Source organism: Zeus faber (assembly GCF_960531495.2).
Source record: "Zeus faber genome assembly, chromosome: 18".
NCBI lineage: Eukaryota > Metazoa > Chordata > Actinopteri > Zeiformes > Zeidae > Zeus > Zeus faber.
The window spans coordinates 16,753,482-16,776,556 of record NC_137210.1 but is presented as its reverse complement, the minus strand read 5'-3'; the positions used below and the strand labels follow the sequence as shown (position 1 = coordinate 16,776,556).

The following is a 23,075-nucleotide window of genomic DNA, read 5'->3' as shown; positions in this document are numbered from 1 at the left end:
AGGTACATTTTTATTAATTTAATATTGAAATCAAAGTGTAAAATGATAATTTTTTCCCTATAATATTAGCATCTTTTATATTTTTTTCAGATTAAGATTAAATTGTTATTTTTCTCTTGCTCTGCCTATAATTTGTTTTGTTCAGCCTTTGGAGTTGCCCTTTTTTAAAATCATTTTGTTGCACTGTACTTCTATCATGTAGATGAAAAACAAGTACAAGTATCTTTGATCTTGACTCCTGATATCTTCCAATTTGGATTTAACTTGAATCATAGCTCCTATATGGGACCCTCTCCTGCACTGCGTGACCTGCGCTGCTCTCCTTTACAAGGAAATGCTGCCATCTTCTGTCCGATTTAGCAGGTGATAAACTATGAAGACATAAGATCAACAGTTTATAAAATGAAAGACACATTTATATCATTTTTTTTACAAGAGCGTTTTCTTTATTTGATTTTTTTTTTCATTTTCATTCTGGATGTTGTATGTTGAATGCAGTCTGCATAAATAATTATCGGAATTGATATGTGCTAATGTGGGATTGTTTTGATAGTATAGAGCCTTATCGAAGTAAATTCGATTTTACTCAGAGTATAAAATTGCATAAAAATCATTTGACCTATCAATGATTTGAATACTCTTCTGCTAACACAGACAGAATCGTGGAGAAAAGGAGGGAGGGAAGTAGCAGTTTGCTTTACTTTTATCACTCTGCCAGTTTGTTGCCAAGGTAACTGAAAGGGAACAAATGCACTTTGTTGTATGCCTCATCTTATCACACAACATATTGTTCTTTGCGCTTAAATGGTCAGCCGCCAATGTTTTAACAACAGAAATATGATTCATTTTTTGAAAAGAGGGGAGGTTTCACCATTCATGGCGGACCCCGCCATCAACAATGCAAACAGCATACAGAGGAGCAGATGCACAACACAAATACATTGGATGGCTGTTTCTTGTAAAGTGGCAACTAAATAAAGTATAAAATATGGGATTTAAAAAAATCTAAATAATCTTATGGATTACCACTTTAAGTGCGCCCCCCTCCCCAAACACCGTTGTGGTGTTCCCGTGCACCTGCTGGAGGCGTGGACTGGAGCAGACTGTGTGGGATCAGGTCAACCTCCTGGAGAGGAGAACCAGAGCAGGAACACCACCTCCCCGTGTCCTCCTCCCTCAGCCTCCTGGTCCTCCTCTCCTCTCCTCTCCTCTCCTCTCCTCTCCTCTCCTCTCCTCTCCTCTCCTCTCCTCTCTCCTCTCTCCTCTCCTCTCCTCTCCTCTCCTCTCCTCTCCTCTCCTCTCCTCTCCTCCCCTCTCCTCTCATCCCCTCTCCCCTCCCCTCCCCTCTCCTCTCCTCCCCCCTCCCCTCCCCTCCCCTCTCATCCCCTCTCCTCTCCTCCCCTCTCCTCTCCTCTCCTCTCCTCTCCTCTCCTCTCCTCTCCTCTCCTCTCTCCTCTCCTCTCCTCTCCTCTCCTCTCCTCTCCTCTCCTCTCCTCTCCTCTCCTCTCCTCTCTCCTCTCCTCTCCTCTCCTCTCCTCTCCTCTCCTCTCCTCTCCTCTCCTCTCCAACATGGTTGCAGCTCACACATCCTCGCATCCTTCTGCCTCCGCAGGGTGGATTGTTTGTCTGGATAAAAGGTGAGTTTTAGTAATTTCTAAGTCCCTACGGACAATGTGTATGTGTGTGTGTGTGCATGTGCATGTGCATGTGTGTGTGTGTGTGTGTGTGTGTGCGTGTGTGCGCGCGCGCGCGCGCGCGTGTGTGCGTGTGTGCGTGTATGTGTGTGTGTCGTTCTGGGATCGCGGGGCGGCTTTACACCTGGAGCAGCAGTGCACTGCAGTGCACCGCGTGGGACGTTCGTCGACACCGGACAGGGTTCCGTGGTGGACGCCGGCGTCCGTGGCGTCCGTGGTGGACGCATGTCGTGGTTCTGGGCGTGGGGCTGGGCGATAAGGACAAAATCGAACATGAGATAAGATATCATCTACACGCGGTTAATACTTGAGAAACAATCATTGGTGTTATGTATATTATGACCAAGCACATAATATGACATTGTGTTACGTTGAGATATTACTTTACTGTAATGTGGCTTCAAAGACACTTGTTAAATAACTATACCTCTATACCCTATCTAGTTTCATATCGCGATATCGATATTATATCGATATGTTGCCAATCCCAATTCTCCCACATCTTTCAATGTGTGCTACAACGCGTTTTATGTTCCTTCCATAGCATGGATGTATTCAAAGTATTCTGATTTTTATTATAATATGGATTATGATAAAGATGAAACAATCTGTTTCTTGTGTTGCTTGAATTGACCACAGTATCCTAAAATATATACGCTGACCAAGTGCAATATTAATTAATAGTGATGAATATCTTTGTATATCTCATAAAAGTTTATTCGCAGTCTGCATTTGCACATAATGACCTCTGGGCCTAATAACTGTAGGATAATTTCCCCCAAAATGTATTCTACAGCATTACATACATCATACATCATCATATTATCTCTTTAAACTTTAATTGTTGTGAGATTGTTAGCTCAACAGCATGATAAAACTAATTAATCATTTAAAACATGTATATTTGTGTTGTTTAAATGTTTCTTTCTTCCTGCTTGACATCTGGCAGTGAAAATGAACTCAAGCAGTCCAAATCGTGCCTCCCAGGAACAGCGTTCACAGAACTTTGGACTCTTTCTTAGACGCATTCATTCTTGTATTTGACTTTGCAGAGAGGTCTGTTATCTTATGTAGTGCTATGTAAACGATTAACTAAAAAGAACACCGTGTAATTCGGTTTCATGGACCATAGTTGAATTGGAACCCTGATGTTCCAATGAAACAATGTAATGTCATATTTTTATTTCAGAAATAGAGCTTAGCCATATATCTTTGTTGATTATATAAACAATTTTGACGTATGGATGTATTGTTCACAGACAATCTCGGGTGAACTGTAATGGAGTGTCAATTGATATGTCCTTAATTAAGCTCATTTTCCAGATAATTGCTTCATCTTACTGAATTTTAGTCCACTCCTCATTTTGTACCTTGGACACTGTTTTAAACAATATCATGTTCTTGTAAGTTCAGCGGCACAAGCAGTGCGCCACGTATGCTGGTACGGCTGGTAGGAGCGCTCTCTTCCAATCGTCTTCAGGGAGGTCAGAGAACAAGGCCAGCTTCACAAACGCTCCCCGGGGGCAATCGCTTGCAGACACGGACCTAAAACACACGCCCCCGTTGGAAAGACAATCTGGGCCCAAACTCAGCCTGTCTGATTCGGTTTCATTAACAGGAGCCAGGAAGCGGCTTACCAACGAAATGAAAAAGTGGAAGACTGCGTCATTGTTGTACGAGAGTTGTTGTTTGAGTTCCCTTCCTATTGTTGCAGTTAATTCAAGGGTCTTCTTGGATGTATCAGCAGGAGGGAGAGAACGAGAGAGAGAGAGAGAGAGACTTTGATTTTTAAGGTTCCTTTATTGAGAGTGGGAGGGTGAGGGAGGGAGAAAGAGAGAATTTGACTTTTAAGGTTCAGGAGAGGGAGGGGGAGAGGGAGAGAGGGAGAGGGAGAGAGAGCAAGAGAGAGGGAGAGAAAGAGAGAGAGACAGACTGAGCGAGGGAGAGAGAGAGAGGGAGAGAGACAGAGAGAGAGAGAAAGAGAGGGAGAGAGAAAAAAGCTGAATATATTGCATCCTGATGACAGGTTCAAAGTACATTTCCTCCAACCGTGTAACAGAGTACAGCCGGTGTGTTTACACAGTTGGTTGCGCCGTTACCTGGAAGGACATCCGGCGTGGCTTAGATCAAATGATGTGGAAGACTTGCGTAGCACTCATAACATTACTAATTGGCACTAAACTGATTCAGCATTTAAAGCAGCAGGAAGCAAAACAACGTTTTCAAGGCGTTTCCAACATTGCACATTTTCTCCTAATATTTAGAATTAATGGTTGTTTTATTGTAAGGCCTGCTCCATACCCCAGTAAGGCTGCAAAGTTGCTCCAAAATGTCCCTTTTCACCCCCTTGTTGTTCTCTTGGCTCGGTTCTCAACAGAAAAGCAACCTGACCGTGGTTTGTAAATGTCTGAGCCCGTGTTTACATAATTGTGTGCTGTGTGTAGCTGCAATCTATTTGATAAATTGCATTATGCTTGGATGCTGGAGGGATAGAGTTTTTGTTCTCTTACAAATAGAAATGTGTGAAAGAAAGACAAATATCGGCAAATGAGTCCATCGCACTTCCATGAAGACACAGACTCATCAAAATTCAGCTGAGAGAGATCACAATATGGATTTTGCGAGGGGGAAAGTACCAGGGAATATTTCGTCAAAAGTTGTCAGCATGAAAGACTTGCGTTCCGGAAAGTATAATTGGTCGTTTCTACAGTATCAAATATAAAATCTCGAGAAGTTATTAAGATTGCACAGACCGTTTCTTTTAGACCATGTACCAGCACTAAGTACTAACACTTGGGTCCTTGCAGATATTAAGTACCAATGGGATTATAAAATAAATAATTGACCATAGCAGTGAGATCTCAGATTGTCAAGACCCTGTTTATCTTTGTCAGCAAAACAACTTGTAAGGCAAAAGGTTTTTGATTTGTTTTATGTATTAAGATGTAATTTACTGAACTACTAACTACTCTATTGAGGGTAAATGAAAGATACAATGAAAGTGTACGATGCTCATTCCTGACATTGTTTGGGTAAATTAAATGCAAAAATAAGTGCTTTACTTATTAAGATATCACATCCTGGTGAACAATCCAGTAATATTCTACATATTTATTATGCAGCTACACCCTTCTGGTGTTCCTTCCCTGGTACGAAAGTTAAGAATATCAAGGTGTCGGCTCATAAATGGGAAAGTGTTTCACCTTGAGTTGTACTCAGAGTATTTAGCGGAACTATTTCAGTCATGACAGCCCAAAAGAGATTTCCTCGGGGATCAGTCTGTATCCGGTTCAGTCGACAGAGTTCAGGACTCTTTAAATTTTAAATATAGGCCAAGCTTCTGGTGGTCAACGAAACACATTATATAACATTACATCACATTACATTGCATCACAATATGTTGCAGTACATCACATTATATTACATTACATTACATTACATAACATTACATTACATCACATTGCATTACATAACATTGCATTATATTACATTACATTGCATTATGTAATTTAGTCCAAAGCCACTTACAATGAGTACATTTGTGACGGTACCAAACCAACCTCATGTCACAGTCACAGCCAGCTAGAAACAAGCAGCATGAGTAGAGCTGGAGAGTTTTTTATTTATTTTTTTTTTAAATAAAGAAACACTTTATAATGCTTCTTTTTTTAACACAGCATTTAATCTCTTTTCTCCCCAGACCGGCGGAGCGTTCCGGAGAGGATGTGGACATAATCCTGACGCGTCTCAGAAACGTGAAGGCTTTCGAAGGGTTCCACCCGAGCCTGCTGCAGCAGATATGTCTGTGCGGTTTCTACGAGGGTCTGGAGAAAGGCATCACCTGTGGGTTCAAGTTCAAGTTCAAGTTCAACCAAGACTCTCAACCTGTTGTCGGAGGAGTGGTCAGATTGGCGGAAATCGTTTTTCTGATCATTGTTTTTTTTTTTGTTTTTTTTTTGCATTTGTGGTCTGTCTCTTCAGTGTTTCGCCAGGGAGATATTGGCACAAGTTGGTACGCTGTCCTCTCTGGTTCACTGGATGTCAAAGTGTCAGAAACAGCCAAACATCAGGTAAAACTCCAATCATTTCCCCAGGATATTTTCTACTAGAATAAACTGAAAGAAAATTTGATAGAAGGATGGAGCTGAATTGTACTCGCATGGCAACTGGCTTTTCTAACTGGTCATTAATCATGTTAAATTCGTTTTAGATTATTTATGCATGCTTACAGTTTCTTATAATGCAAGGTAAATAATGTCACGTTAACTTCATTTATTAGTTAATTGTTGGTAAAATTCCTAAAATAAGTCTCGCATGTAAACGAAACCCTCATCTGGCCTCAGGGTCACGTGGAAGCCGTACAGAGCCTTTAGCTGCTGACCTCGGCGGGCAACACTGAATATATTTTATTCCCCCAATCCCACGTGCGTCAGTCACCATCATCGGGTCCTGATCCGGGCGTTTGTTTTCACTGTTCGGAGCGAACTCGCCGCCCGAAAAACACAAGGCGCCGGGCGGCCCACGGCGAGCACGCCGCCTCACCGGAAACCCCCCGTCCTAGAAACCGCGCATTTCGTCGGCACCGAGAGGCGCCCCCCGGTCCCCCTTTCCCGCAAACCCCCCGAAGGAGCCGTACCGTTCAGAGCGCTGCGTCCGGCCCTCCCGCAGGACGCTGTGACCATCTGCACGCTGGGAGTCGGGACGGCGTTTGGGGAGTCCGTTCTGGACAACACGCCGCGGCGCGCCACCATCGCCACGCGGGAGTTCAGCGAGCTGCTGCGCGTCGACCGGAAGGAGTTCAGGTCTCTGTGGCAGGTGAGGGTCTGCATCTACTCTGACACTAGTATCCGCAATAGATCACGAAGACAAACATTGGGAACTAAAACCGTGGGAAACTTCTCTTTTCTTTACCCGCTTCTTATTGGGATACATTTTTGATTTGAATTTGTGGAAAATACACTACATGTATATTGCAGTTATGTCCCATTTAATGGATATGTTTAATACTTCCAAAGGAGTTAGGTATGTTACTTCCAGTCTCTGAACACTAAAGTGGAATACATTAGGTTAAGAGAAGTGGCCTCTTTTATTTATACAGATGTGATTTCTACCCTGCTGAGGCTGTTATTTTAGGGGAGCAAGGTCAGTCGGCACTTCAGCTTCATGTTATTAAGATGGATGTTTAAACGGCCCTCGTGCAAACCTGGGTTTATTCACGGTGGTTCAGGTTTTCTGGACTTAACCGCTGCTCAACCAAAGCACTCTTTTTGAAAGCTCCGTGTCTTTCTGCCTGTGTCAGCTATAAGAGAGAAAGATGTATTTATATCATTTTTCTCCACCAGGTGGGGCAACAGTATAACTTTAAAAACAACTTTGTTTACTGAACTGAACATGTGTTGATTCGTTAAATCATGATTTTTATTTGTTTTTTTTTATTGAATCACCATAGAAACACATGGCAGCATGTCTAAATCTCATCTTCATGGTGACTCAGATAAATACCTCCTAATATACCAAATTACTGAAAAATATTATTAAAATATAAATAAGATGGAAGCATCTACTGATAGCATCTCAGGATGGACTGAGGACACCTTTATACTAACAATCCAATTCTCGATCCTAAATTTTAAGCACTGAGCGATACTAAGGATGAATCTGATTCATTACTTTTAGAAATACGTGTCACTAGAAACTGAATTTGAATCATTTGTATTTGAATTTGAATTGCTCAACTTGAATAACTCCCAATAAAAAAATAAATTTGAATCACGTCATTTGAATTTGTATTGTTTAACTTCAATAATTGCTTTGAAAAAATGAGTCTGAATAGCATCATTCGAAATTGAATTAATTCGTTTGGAACTGAATTACGATAAACTTCAAACTGAATGTAATATTATGAACATCTAAATCATTTGCTCTGAAACTGTATTTGATCCCAACTGAAAATCCATTCAGTTCTCACAATTCAAATCCAGTTCTTGCAATTCACTTTCGGTTTACTGAGACACAGGTCCGGGTGTTCCATGGTTACGCACAGTGTTTTTTAAATTGTTATTGCATTCAATTACAATAGATACAACTACAATAAGAATACACTGTTAATATTGGCTATGTTAGGAGAAACAATAATATAAAATATTAAATAAATACAATATATATTAAAACATAAATGATTGAAATTCAGTTTCTGGTGACACATATTTCTACCCATAGTAGCATTCTATAGGATTTAATGATTGCCATACAACCCACTCAAATCTGTCAGGAAAAAAAAGAAAACCAAGTCACTTTGATATCTGATATGTCTCTTGGTCTCATATTTTTGTGTTTTCGGGGATATCCCAAACCAAGACCACATTTTAGTGTAGTACTAGACCAATATCCAATACAAATATTGATATCCGTCCCATCCCTAATAACAGATAGAAGAGAAATTACAAGATTTTTAGTTTGAGACAATACCATGAAGAGGGAAACTGTTTTTGGCCGTAACAAGCCGACGAAAAATGTGGAGATCAATGGGGTCGGAGGTCTCCATCCCTCTCGCCAGAAGGTTTCCAGTCCTCCGTCCAGAGCTGGAATGGTGGATGTCACACTGTTTACTGTCCCATCTTTCTCCCTGGCTTCCCCCCACCGCTGTGGGCAGGGAACTGGGCTGGTTTCCTGAGTACGAGGGCCTGCTTCCTCTGAGACAGGAGGGCATAGGGTGCTGTAAAAAAAACCTGTGTGTGTGTGTGTGTGTGTGTGTGTGTGTGTGTGTGTGTGTGTGTGTGTGTGTGTGTGTGTGTGTGTGTGTGTGTGTGTGTGTGTGTGTGTGCTGTATATGTGTGTGTACATCTTCACTTCTCTCCCGGTACTGAACCCTCAATAAGGTTTATGTCAGGTCATCCTATTCTCCTCTGCTTTCGCGTCCTGTTCTATTTCTATCCCGAACTCTGATCTTTGCCACCTGCGCCTGTAGTTATTTTAAAGAACAGTTACATTTTCTAATTTATTTTCTAATGTCATGTCCTCCATCGTAATGGACACAAAGCCTGTTGTTATCCCATTTTTTCTTCTTACGGATTTTACATGTGTCTTACAGGCAGAGAGAACAAATATTGTATTCATACAGTGGTTGTGCTAATTTTATTGCAAACCAATATTTTATTTCAAATTGAGGCCAGTATTGACAAAAGCTGCATTACATTCTACTCTCTTATTGTTTTGTACGTTTGTTGTAGATATTGATGTGTACAGGAAGTTATGCCTCCCTATCTGGGATGTTAGTTTATCTTTTTGATAGGCGTCCTTCATCTTCCGTATGCAGGTCAGGGATAAAGTAACCATATTCCCCAATGAAACGTTGCTGTCCTTGATTTTTCTGGGAGCCAAGACGAATTTCTCTCAGAAATATTGTGTGCTTGAGGCAGCCTTATTCAGAGAAAAAAGTCAGAACGCCAACAGTCGCTGAGAAAGCCAATCATTTATGTATAGGGGACGTGTTAATTATTCAGAACACACTTTTACTTCTTCGGCATTTGCTTGTTCACCTCAGAGGTCCACAAAGCACACTCTGTGTGTAAACCGCACAAACACTTCAAAAGATTTAAGAGTTCTGCTCTCTGCTTTTTTTTTTTTTTTTTTTTTTCAGTCCAGACAAAGTTAAAACGCTTAGATTGGCAAAAAAAAAGGTGTTCCATGATTCGGATTGTGAAGGGTTCTACCAAACGCTGTGCTCCTTTACTTGTGTTTCTAATCACTGCTCTGCGTGACGAGTCACGTAAGGAGTGGAAAAGTCATCAAAACATCCCAAGTGCACACGGACAGTATACACATTACATTTCACTAAAAGTCATTTGATGTTCTCTCCAACCATGTTTGTTTTCTCCATTTGTACATACTTGGCTTTGTATCCGCTTGGCATACATCAGGGGTGACATCTCTTATTGGAGGAGGCAAGTGTGTGTGTCAGTGTGTGTGTGTGTGCGCGCGTGCATGCGTGTTTGTGTATGTGTGTGTGTGCGCGTGTGTGCGTTTATGTGTGTTTAGCAGAGCTGGCGTGAGCGTCTGTCAGCACACACACATCACACACACACACACACACACACACACACACACACACACACAGAAACAATGGCAGAAGCCGAGATTGCCCGATCATCAAATCTCCTCACTTTGTTCCCCTCGCTTCCGGCGGCCGCCGAAATTGAAACAACACAGTTGTGATCTTTTCGGATCACAGTCACGCACACGTGGTCCTGCAGCAGCTCTGACTCGTTGCGCCGTAGATGAGACGCAGTGTTGATCCAGCGAGGACGTGGTGCGTTGGGGTCGCGGCGTTCCCAGGCGTACACATGTTTTGATGGATGCTCCGTGATATAATATAATATAATACAATATCTGCGTTTCCAGCGCTCGTGGTCGTGTGTGTTTGCATGTTTGGGCCGGAGGCGACTCTGCAGGGTGCTGAGCAGGTGGGAGGTGATGGGCGATGTGTGTGTGTGTGTGTGTGTGTGTGTGTGTGTGTGTGTGTGTGTGTGTGTGTGTGTGTGTGTGTGTGTGTGTGTGTGTGTATGTGTCTGGGGGGGTGGGCAGTCAGTGGACAGAGCTGACGAACATGAAGTGGCAGAGCCTCAGCAGTGGGGTCAAAGCTCCAAGTTGCAAGCCAGACCCCACCCCCACCCCCCTGGCGTCCAGCGGATACACACACGGAAACAACAAGGAGATTGCATCAACAACGCTTGTGTTTATTTCCTTATCTCCCCTCGCAAGGGTTCTAACGTAATCAAAAGCCCGGAATGTAAATTCCAACAGGAAAAAAAAGGGGGCTGGTTATTTCTTTACAGATTCCGAAAATTGTTAATTCCCCGTAAATGTTTTTTAGGGAGGCGGTTTCCGCGGGGAGATTACTTCAGTGGGGTGGACTTGGATGTATTTAGATGGAGTTAAAGATAAGGGATAACGCTGGTGTGTTACATCATTGCTTAAGCTCAGAATCAGTTGTGCACTCTTGTACACAAACACACCCACACAGTGGTGCAAAGTCATTTGTACACAAACTGGTTTGAAGTTAAATAATTCAGCTGCCATGCCTCAATATTGGGTTTAGCTTTTTTTATTTCAATGGATGGTTTGCACATTGTGAGTTGTACAGGACAGACACTACTGCTCTTGAAAGGTGAATTAACAATTGCATTTAGCAGACGCTTTCATCCAAAGCGACTTACAATTATTCAAACACTGACGGACGCAGCCATCAGGAGCAATTAGGGGTTGTGTCTTGCTCAAGGACACTACAGCATGCTAGCAGGAGGAGCCTGGGATTGAACCAGCAACCTTGAGATTACTAGACGACCAGCTCCACCTCCTGAGCTACCATCCCCCTTTAACAATTAATTAACTATTTTCAACGTGTCGGGGTAATCAAGCAGTTTTTGTGAGTCACGCTACGTGACGCTGGTCTGCTAAACGGCTCGAGAGTTCACATGTATCATGGTGATTCAACGGCACGCACGCACGCACACACACACACACACACACACACACACACACACACACAGTGCATCTGCACCTGCTCTGTCCTGATCCCTGGCCCAACGCTTCATATCTCTTTTGTCCCACTTAAATAGTTTGGGTGATGCTGCTTGAAGTCCATGTAGGCCTATAAATAGATGTAAATAATTCACTATATATAGGCATCTCCACTGTAGACATTCATGTCTGTACATTTTTAGCTTTAGACTACTTTTAATGGCTGGTACTGTATAAATTGGTACAGTTTATACAGTATATGTACTCTCTCTCTCTCTCTCTCTCTCTCGCTCTCTCTCTCTCTCTCTCTCTCTCTCTCTCTATATATATATATATATATATATATATATATATATATATAATATATATATATATATATATATATATATATATATATATATATATATATAATATATATATATATATATATAATATATATATATACTCTGGAGGGCATGTTGCTAGTTTCTTGTTTCTCGAGGCTGAATGAGTTTAAAATGTAGCTTTGATCGCTAACAAGGTCAAAGATAAGACACCATCTGCCCTCCGTCCTGGGAGAGGAAGCAGCTCCGTTGTAAGGACAGGAATACTGTCTGTCTGTCTGTCTGTCTGTCTGTCTGTCTCTGCATCTGTACGCCTTCAGGTCGGAACTGCAGCAGAGAATGAGGATTAATGGATGAAAGAAAAATTAAATTAAATACTTGCTGATAGATCTCTGTGTCTCTGCAGGGAGCATTTCAGTTTTTCAAGGACACTTTTTCAGTGTTTCCTGATATCAGTATTTCAAGAATATGTTTTGAAGGAAACACGGTAGTTCAATGCAGTGTTTCAACAGAAAAGGGGAAATGTCTGAGAAATTGCAGGTTAGTGCAGGGGGGAAAAATATCTATATATTCTCATCTATTTAATAATTCAAGCCCTAAATTATTGTGAGGATTAATTTGAGAATTATTTGAGAATTGCTCGGAGCATCTCAAGACTAGTTATTCGAGACCAATAATTTAAGAGAAATAATCAATGAAAATTATTCTCTGAGGAAGGACCATGCTCTAAATTGATGACCCAAAACTGAAATAATAATATCACAGGGTATATCACAGGGTATATTTACTTATTTTTATTCATTCCAATTGTTTCATTTTTCTTTATTATTATTATTATTATTATTATTATTATTATTATTATTATTATTATTATTATTATTATTAGTAGTAGTAGTAGTAGTAGTAGTAGTAGTAGTATTATTGTCGTTGTTATTTTTATTATTATTATTATTGTTATTTTCTTTATTTTTCTTTTTATCATTACTACTACTAACACTATAAACAATAATGAATGACTGTTCTCCAAAGTAAATGTAACCAAACCATGTCTCCAGGCAGTTATTTTGCCACTCTAAGCTTTTGGAAAGCTACCTGCTGCTGTGATGTTTGCTTAGTACTTCTACTACGGAGACAGAGATGGAGAGATGGAGAGAGGGAGAGATGGAGAGATGGAGAGAGGGAGAGATGGAAAGGGGGAGAGAGGAAGAGAGGGAGGGAGGGAGAGATGAGGGAGAGGGAGCGATAGAGAGAGGGAGTGTGTACTCATGGGTGCGTGATGGCTGGAGTAGAGTAAATCACCTAGCAACAGCGGGCCGCTGGCTGGCGCTGCACTGTGCTCTGGCAGGCTGCTCTGTCTGGAGAAGTCAGTCTGCTCTGCCAGAGCAGCATGTATGGGGGGGGGGTGGACCACGCCACAGATGAAAACACCGCTCGTCTGTCACGTCAGGACTCTGAGTCTCAGGGCTGGACTTGGACTTGAGTGTTATAACTGAAGCGAGTCGTGGTGGAGGACGGGGGCAGTTTGATTGAGTGCATGCATGGGCCATTGGTGTCGTCTCTAGGTAAGTCTAATGTCTAAACTTCTGAACTATGCAGTGATTTTTTTTTTTGTCGGTTATGAGGATAACCGAATAGAACTAGCTAAATATAACTTATAATGCACAACTGTAAACAACATCTGCCCGATTTTTGAGATAACATTTGAAATGTAAAAATGCCAGTTTTCAATTTAAAACAAATTTGAAATGTCCATGTCTGCATTTGTGGGAGTGTTGAAATTGAAAGTTGAAAAAATGATTTTAAATTTTTAGGGCTGAATCTCACAATTGAATTTGATTATGACACAAAGGGTCACAATTCGATTCAATACTGATCCAATCCGATATTGATAGGATGGCACACAATGCAAATATACTGTCAATATTAATAATATTTTCCAGAATAAATACTCGCTAGTACTATTTAGTCTTATACAGACATTACATTTTTAGGTGTATTTTTACTCTGGGGGTATTTAATTTAATCAGAAAATGGTTGCATTGATCAAAGTGTTGATACTAGTGAAATTTGAAATAAATTCAGAAATGGAATTAATAGAAATGAATCTTATTAGAGTATGTTTTTGTTTTTTTTCCAACCCAGCCCACTCTTGGGAGGGGGCCGCCACCCATTGCTCCCCCAAAGTGTCGCCTTGTTAGAAAGGAGTCGGGAATAATTTCAGAGTGCCTTGAGAACGCAGAGTTTATTCGCGTTATGTAATCTGGGTGAATTATTCAATGTACAAGTGTGCATTCATGCACGGCCATGCTCAGCGTGCGAGAGGCGCTCGAGCGTGGGCTCCGGAGGGACTCGAACCCAGAGACAGGACTCCATCATCTGTAGTGACACAGATGAAGCTTTAATCTCTATTGTAGGGCAGCCATGTAAATCGGGAACAGGTGTGTGTATCAGCATTTCTTTGTCGGGTGACACGATTAGAAACAGGAGGTTGGAGCGATGGGACAGTAAGCATTAGAGGAGGTTTGGCTTGTGAACAGTGTGCAGCCAGTGTATGAGTGTGAATCAGGCGGAGCGGTTTGTTGAGCCTCTGAGTCTCCCCGGAGGAACGGAGTGACACATCTGTCCGTCCAGTCGTTCATGGAGCCCTGTTCTTTATCGGTGGGCGTGACGTGGTTGTTTCTCGATGAACGCGCACGGCAAATTTCTGCAGGATTAGAAAAAAAATAAATCGGGACATCGGGACATTAAGGTGTGTGAGAGGGTTCGATTTCTTCCAGCTTGGGTTCGGGGTTCAGGGTTCCTCTTTGGTGTTTCAAGATTCAAGATTTAAGAGGTTTATTTGTCACATACATATACATACATTCATACATACATTCAGTGAAATTAAATTGCAACGCACCCGGAGATTATGCACAATAGTTTCTAAGCCAAACATAACAGCTACTTAATTTCTACCTAGCAACTAACTGAAACTAAGTGATTCCTAAAACGTAATGCAGTTAGTGAATAGATGGTGGTGGTGTATTATTTTAGTTCTTATTCCCAGGAAACTTTAATTGGTCGCACACGTACGCTCAAATTGACTTCATTTGACTGCCAGGGAGTTTAATTTCAAAGTGTAAAGGATTTGCTGTGAAGCATCATCCCCTTTCCTTAGTTTATCTGGAAGACTGCGACACGTACATATACCCTGAGATAAATATGACATTTCCCATAATTCCTATCCGAAACAGTTCAAAGTTCACCCGAAAAGACTTCCGAGTCATTATTGCCGGATAGGAGGGAAGTTCATTTTGATTCCAAGTCTGCGGGTGGAATTATGCGGCGTTCATGTAACTACAGTGCATGTCGGCGCAACGTCTGATTATACAGATCACAACAGAGACCTCTGAGTCCCTACGTGCACTGCCCCTCACGCTCTCAAAGAGGGATGTGTGGTCTCTAATAGGGGGGGTCGCATTGCGGTAGATGCATTAAGCCATTGAACTGAAACGTTGCTTTTGCTTATTCCGCGCTGTTAAACCGCGGTCAACCCCGTGAAATGGTCCTGTTTGTCTGTTTTCCAATGCGCAGACCCTTGCTTTGGGCTGCTCAGCATTTCACACACGCTTTCACCCCACCGCAGGAAAGTGTGCACTTCTTCTTCTTCTGTTACTCACAGCATTGAACCGACCGTGTGCAGAGTCCCGGATCTTGATTTTAAATTAAGACCCACAGTCACTCGGGAATTTAATTCCGTTCTCCTCCCAGACTCTTTAGATATTAAGACTTTATCACACGCGTTAGACTTGCAAAAAGAGCTCCTTTACAATCATAAAAAAGATCCGCATGGCTTCGCTAAGTCTCGACATTGTCTTATTGTTGATGTAACGGTGATGTAATGTGCTGTCGTGAGTGACTGCCGCGTCGCTGCGTGCAAACGCAGATAACGGCGTCGAGATCGGGAATCCTTGTGCGCTTTCTGCACGAGGATATCGTCGATAAGTCATAAGTGACGGCCCAAATCTTTTCAGGGAGGGAACAATGGAAACTGTATTTCGTGAGATATCAGAGTGGCGGATTCAAGCGTCAGTGAGCGTGATCATTCGCATAAGGCTGTTACCACAAACGGGAAACATTCCACCGAATATGATGTGGAAGTGGCGAGAAACAACGACGGCAGAAAATGAATTTCGATGAAGAGGACCAATCTCTGGGGCCGTTTCCGCGCCATTGCTGTAGGAAATGGGACTTACAATCACCTTCTGTGCGGCAGATAAAAGTGCTATTGTCATCGCTTTTGTAGGATTTGATGCCTCATTCGGCTCTTCACCAAACGTTGCAGGGGCAAGTGCAGCCTGGGGTCACGGGGGCATCATTACTCACAAAGTCAACTCTGAGTGGTTTTACTCACCTGACAATGGTCGTAATCCCGCTCTAAGGCAACATCCCCCACTCCGGTCTGCGGCTGCCAGCTTGGCCCCTACGGGTCCCCGTCATGGTCCCGCAGGCCCCGCGTTTGACCACAGAGCCGCAGTGTGGCTTTGTGACTTCATCGGCACGATTAGCGTTGGAGATACCGCTGGTGTACCTTCACTTAATCTTCGTCTTCCCTGACGACCCCGAATCCTTTAATTGACGGTGAAGAGGGATGGAAGTGCCTCGGACACTGAAATTCGGATGCATTTTCCTGATCACAAGTATAAAAAACACATGATGTTGTTTGGAATAGTTTCAAAACCATATGGAGCAAGGTAATTGTGCTGTACTTATGATGTTGCCATTATCCGTGTGTTTTGGACGGTCCCCAGTCGATTCTGTTTTGCAGTAGATTAGAGCGAAGGCTTTCCGGAGCTGAGGTCATTGAAGCGTTTTTTTTTTAAATGGCTTCTTAATTGACGGGGGAAAAGCCGTGTCGCCGCTGAGGGGATCCTAATGTGATTAGCTGACTTCAGAGGCTGGAATTTAATTTAAAACTTGATCTCTGAGAGCACATTGTCATCTAACAGCTGACTCTGGGAGTCCAGCATTCATTAGGTGTCTCCTGACCATTATACAAGGTGTTGAGGATCAGTAAGTGGTCCACAATGGGCCATTTATTGATTTGGAACTGCCCGTGCGCTTGCATACACACCTTATACTTATTCACAATTCCTGCACCTTTATATTGAATTTTACAGTTTGATTCACTGGGTTAGAATTTAAATAAAATTAAATATGTTTCACAGTGCTTTAATGTGCCTTTTATCGAATTCCTTCGTGGTGATATGCCACAATAACAGCTCCGATGCAAAATTCTATGCCTTCATCTAAGAGGTTGAATCTCTTTATTCTGCCGCTCGGAGGCTTTTTTTGCACGCGGCTATTTTATCGCCAAAGCTTTCTGAGGTAATGTACGGTGGTTTGACCTCCCTATGTGGGGGCACGCACAAAAATATGACATTTTTTATGAGCTGCGGGGGGCTGGTAAATGTTTATTGCATAACAACAATATGCTGGGAGGCACAGCGGCTGTATAAGCCACTTACCGTTCCATTGTCATGCTCTGATTCCTCTGTACTGTACGTGTCTCTGCTGCTATGGGAGCGGTAAGGACAGTGTACACTAATACTGCAAGACAGATAGAGGCTGGAAGGGCCAGTAATTGGTTTAGCGTGTGAGGAAGAAAATATACTGTAAGTAGCATAAAATAAACCAAATGGATATAGAGAAAGACACAGTAATGAAGCCATATTGAGCATATTGACATATTGAGTCATTTGATAAATTGCAGAAGTAATTATAGCTTCACTGATTTTCTCATCCTTTCAAGAACACTATGAGAACTACGAAACCCTAAATATGTATTTCAAGATTCAAGATTCAAGATTCAAGATTTTTATTTGTCACATACATATACATACTTCCATACATATATGCAGTGAAATGTAATATTTGTATAATAATAGATTAATAAGGCTGTGTTTAAACATGTAAATCATGCTAGAGAAATAATAATAAGGTTTTAAATGTAAACAAAACATCCCCCACTCATTCCTCACCACAGGACAAGTTGTATTACAGTGATTATTTAACAATTTAACAAAGTGTGATCTGCTGTATTTTTAATATTTCAAAACAACAGATTCATCTTTTTTATTACGGCCTCTGTAACTATTCCTCGTCAATGTTTATGGTTTGGAGTCAAATCTTATATGTAGGCACAAAAGCGGTGCTCAACATGAGTACAGCCTCAACTGTTCTACATATATTTTTTAAGGTGGACTAAATGTTTATTATAATCAACATGGTCTGTGATACTTGAAATGCTTCTCATTAAGTAAGAAAGATGCGTGTATTTCATTATCATCCTGTTTATTGGAACTATTCATGTTGACACGCATGCTAAAAACAATACAGGAGTAGAAAATTCTCCTACTTGTCACACTGGAGCTAATATTTTTTTTGTGGTTTGTTTTTAATCTGGTGTTCCCTTTCCTGTCTCTTCCCAGAAACATCGTCAGTGCATGGCTGGACTGCTGGCCCCGCCGTACGGTGTGATGGAAAGTAGCCCCAGTAGTGACAGTGAGATGCACTTTTTAGTTTCACATTTTTGTCAATCATTTAATTCAACCTTAATCGTGATTCTTTTCCAAATCAATTTATGTCGATTCACAGAATTTGGAGCTGTAACTAATTGTGCACCTTCTTTATAGAATTTGTCATACTTGCTTATGAAAGTGGAATCGAATTCCATCGATTCCACTTTTGTTTGATTGATTGAGGACTATTTTAATGAACTTAAATGAATAACTATGAATATTATATTATTATTATTATTATTATTATTATTATTATTATTATTATTATTATTATTATTATTATTATTATTATGCTGCACAGCAGGTTCTACATTGAGTACAAAAACAAAAACCGTATTCCTTAAAATAGTCCGGTATACAGTATATCCACTTTTTCCACACATCTTAGACAATTGATATCTTTTATGCAAGATAACTACTGCAATTAATTGCTAATGTGTAAAAAAAATAATAATTTACTGTTCTGTCAGTACTTAATATTAAACTTGACCTCGGACACTGTCCATAATTACTCATATTGGATTTTACTTAATATCATTGGAGTGATCAAAACAGCGCCCCCCCCCCCCTAAAAAAAACACACACACACACACACACACACACACACACACACACGCAAAAAGGGGAATTTTCCCACCCCCAAAAAAAGATGTTTTATGTGTTTGTTCCTAGATGGAGCGCAGTTTAAAATAGTAGAGTGACGGCTACGATGTAGGACTCGACCTTCCCTGGAATTCAGAGTTTCTGTCTTTGTTTTTGGGCATCATGATCTGAAAGTCACGTCTAAGAATAGCTGGGTATTTCCTCGCAGATACGATTGTGACTTCAGCCGCTTTGATTCACTCTGCTGCACCCCCCGCAGGGAACAGCACCAGCACCAGCTCCACCGCTGACACTGAGATATTAATGTTGCCAGGGGACAAATATTCATTATAGAAATGACAACAATTACATTTAACAGAAATATTGTTGCAGTTGATACAAAGATATCATAAGATATTATAAAACTATCAATTTATCTTTCTTTTGATTGCATAAGGGCAATTCCAGGTGACATGACTGATAAAATGCGATGGTGGATTGTGCAATGATGAATAACTGAACAACTAAAGTTGTATTAAAGCCAGCTTCTACAGTGGCCCTGAGAGCTCAATGCACTCCAACTTAAGGAAACACATGCAAATAGACAAAACACATGCAAATTACGAAAAACACAAACGCATTAACAGAAAACACAAACGCATTAACAGAAAACACAACCGCATTAGCAGAAAGCGCAACCGCATTAACAGAAAACACAACCGCAACCGCATTAACAGAAAACTCAATCGCATTAAAGGAAAACACAACCACATGAACAGAAAACACAACCGCATTAACAGAAAACACAACCACATTAACAGAAAACACAAACACATGAACAGAAAACACAACCACATTAACAGAAAACACAACCACAGAAAACACAACAGCATTAACACAAAACACAATCACAAAATCACATTACGGAATTGAGCCACACAATTAGGGAAGTGAGACATACCAGATATACTGATTTAACTGCAATGAAATATATTAAACTTAATTATTTTTTGTCTGTAATTATATATAAGAATTTATACAAGCAACAACCTGAAGCCAAACTATAACAGACCAGTCACACCACATGAGACAACCGTGTCCAAATCCTCCATCTGCTTCCTCCATGCAATTAATAAACAGAAAAAAAACAACTTTTATATCAATCTACAGTTTTTATTCAAGCCATTTAAGTGCGATGTTCCACAGAAAACAGCTTCTACTGGCTGCGTGATAGTGTGGTGAAGTTTGCGACCGATGCAAATCCTTTGGGCGAACGAAACTGAACTGAATCACTTCCTGAAACGATCCGTTCATCAGTCAGCTCAGTTGAGTTCTCAGTCAGTTGCGATCGAACGTGATTCAGGATCACGTTTATCCCTGCGAACTAATCAGTCATTCAGTGATCAACACGGATTCGTTGGCAGGGATGAACCCGTAAGTGTAGTTCACGAACTTGGCAGACTTGCTATTTTTCTCTGGAACATGGCAATTAAATGGCTAAAATGAAAACTGCGGATTCATATAAAAGGTTTTTTATTATTATTTTTTATGAATTGCATGGAGGAAGCAGATGGAGGATAATTACAGACATTAAATAATTTAATTTAATATATTTTATTGCAGATAAATCAGTGCATCTGGTGCAGCTCAAGTTCAAGTTCAAGTTCACTTTGGTAATGTGGTTTTATGTTTGTGTTTTCCGTTGATGCGGTTGTGTTTTTTGTATTTTGCTTGTGTTTTGTCTATTTGCGTGGGTTTTCTTTAGTTGCCATGCATTGAGCTCTCAGGGGACCGCAAGCTTCGCATCGAATGCCGTCGGATGAACTGTGTCTGAGTTTCACGTCACAAATTTTGTCAGGGAAAAGGAGACTCGTTTTTTCCCAGAACAACAATTCCTCATTTCAATCATTTCCTTTTTGATAGTGAGTCGCTTACTCTGCTGAACATTTACCACGTTCCATGAATAAGAGTTTAAAATGATCTTTATATAGTGTTTGCATTGTGCGAAAATGAATATATACACACACTTCACTTGCATAAAAAGAGATTTATTGATAGTGAATATGGTGCCATCTGATTATTTTGAAATATGTGACTTATTTACTTAGTTTTAAGCCCTATTTCTTAAAAACAAAACTTGAGCAACATGGCTTCGGTTAGTGCTGTCGGACCAGAACTTGACGCATCGGACGCCGTATTCCGCACAGCAACGCATCACAGCGTTTCGTGCGCAGAATCAGAGAATGGATGGACTTCTGTTGATTCATCTGTTTTGTAGATCTGTTTAAAAGGTAAAGGAGGTGAATTGTATTATATGACTTGTCATTCCATCTAAATATTCACCTTTTTCCTTTACTGTGTTTAGACAATAAGCTTTGCATTACTGTATATAAAATTATAGATTATTTGATATTAATACTTTTTATTTACATTTTTCCCATTCAGAAATGCCAGACAAAGAGAACATAAGCAACAACTCTTTTGGTTCAGTTCCTGAACTTCAGAATAAGGTAATATGTCTGACACTGTATATAATTAATAAACTATATTAATTCATATCTTGTTCTGCGATGTTCTGCAAACTTTTAATATGTTCTTAACACTGTGTGGATTCCCTGTGACATAACGACATCAGCGTCTCCCAGAAACTATACCGATGATTGTGGAATGTGGTGTTTAAAGTTTGTTTAAAGTTTGTCTAAATATAAAGAGGTGTCCGTGGAGCTCCAGTTCCTGCACCACCTCGGCTCCAGAGCTCATTTCCTTTAGCACAGACCACGCCCCTGATTTATAGACGCTCTGGCTTTGTTCAGAGTTCAGATGGCACGGACAGACAGAGCTCTATATAGATCCCAACGTTACATAACTAAATATTTTGCGTTGTGTTGAAATTCGTTCATTTTTATTCTGAGAAAAGCCGAAAGGGCGGTATATTAATTTCTTGTTATGCAATAAAATAAAATTGAAAAAAAATCGTAACCATAATACCACCACAGCGTCTCATAAATAATACGTTCTTACACTCGACCTCTGAGGACGTTGATCAGCCAGACGGTTTTTTACTGATTAATAAATAATGGGATCTTAAAGTCTTTACATAAATGGATCTTTGAGTGCAACTGCGAGCTACGACGTCCACTGGAGCGTGGAGTTAGCAATTTAAATGTCACACACGCACACGCACACACACACACACACACACGCACACACACACACACACACACACACACACACACGCACGCACGCACGCACGCACACGCACACACACACACACACGCACACACTCACATAACTATAACCCCAGCACTCTTCTCTCACTGACAACTTTATGTAAACAGACAAAACTGACAATGTAGACATACACCCACACCCACACCCACACACACACACACACACACACACACACACACACACACACACACACACACACACACACACACACACACACACACACAAACACACCTACCTTTTCCTGAAATTAATTCATTAATGTTATGAATTGTAATCAATTTCCAAACAAGGACTGGAGCTCTCCGTGTACGTAATTAAGTGTCACTTGTCATAGAGTGTGTTGTACTACCCAGCGGAATTTCTTATGAATTAATCTGCGTTGTGTCGGAGTGGTAACGTCCTCACAAGGATGTTGAGGCAAAAATAGTGAAACTATTAATAACATTTATTTGTTTGTGTTGATTTCTATTTCATCACAATTTCCCATTCATCGTGTTCATTTTACATTCAAGTAATTCCTTCGGTGCATTGTGTTTTGCAGAAGCCGCACGTGGAAAGTCCAGCCAAACCCCGTCCTAAATCTATTTCTCAGGTATTAAACTTGCTCCACCATGACACCGCCTCCTCCTCAACACGGCTGAGCTCTGATCTTCGGCTCCATTTCTAAATCTTCCCTCCCCTGCGTGCCGGTCAGGTGCCCTCAGAGAGGATCCTGCGTGCGGGGACGGTTCTGCGTCACGCAATCCTATCCCGAGCGCCGCACGTGATCAGAGACAGGAAGTTCCACCTGAAAACGTACAGGTGGGTTCCAGTCGCACGTCCTACACGGAACGGTCTACCTCTCTATGAGATGAGATGAGATGGGATGGGGTGGGATGGGATGGGATGGGATGACATGACATGACATGACATGACATGACATGACATGACATGACATGGCATGAGATGGGATGGGATGGGATGAGACGGGATGAGATGAGATGAGATTAAATGAGATGAGATGAGATGGGATGAGATGGGATAGGATGGGATGGGATGGGATGGGATGGGATGAGATGAGATGAGATGAGATGGGATGGGATGAGACGGGATGGGATGGGATGGGAGGAGATGGTATAGGATGGTATTGGATGGAATGGGATGGGATGAGACGGGATGGGGTGAGA

At 41.2% G+C, this 23,075-nt stretch overlaps 1 protein-coding gene across 1 annotated transcript in view; it reads left to right on the top strand.

Moving 5' to 3' along the window:
- Positions 1–1,569: 1,569 nt before the first annotated feature.
- rapgef4a (Rap guanine nucleotide exchange factor 4a) overlaps positions 1,570–23,075 on the top strand; it is a gene marked incomplete at both ends in the record, with an annotated part of 35,314 nt that continues 13,808 nt past the window's right edge. The window contains 7 exons of the mRNA XM_080018858.1: positions 1,570–1,637; positions 5,395–5,537; positions 5,676–5,764; positions 6,363–6,509; positions 18,007–18,079; positions 21,124–21,143; positions 22,604–22,710. Coding sequence (XP_079874984.1) covers positions 1,570–1,637; positions 5,395–5,537; positions 5,676–5,764; positions 6,363–6,509; positions 18,007–18,079; positions 21,124–21,143; positions 22,604–22,710 — 647 coding nt within the window. The remainder of the gene's footprint in view (positions 1,638–5,394; positions 5,538–5,675; positions 5,765–6,362; positions 6,510–18,006; positions 18,080–21,123; positions 21,144–22,603; positions 22,711–23,075) is intronic.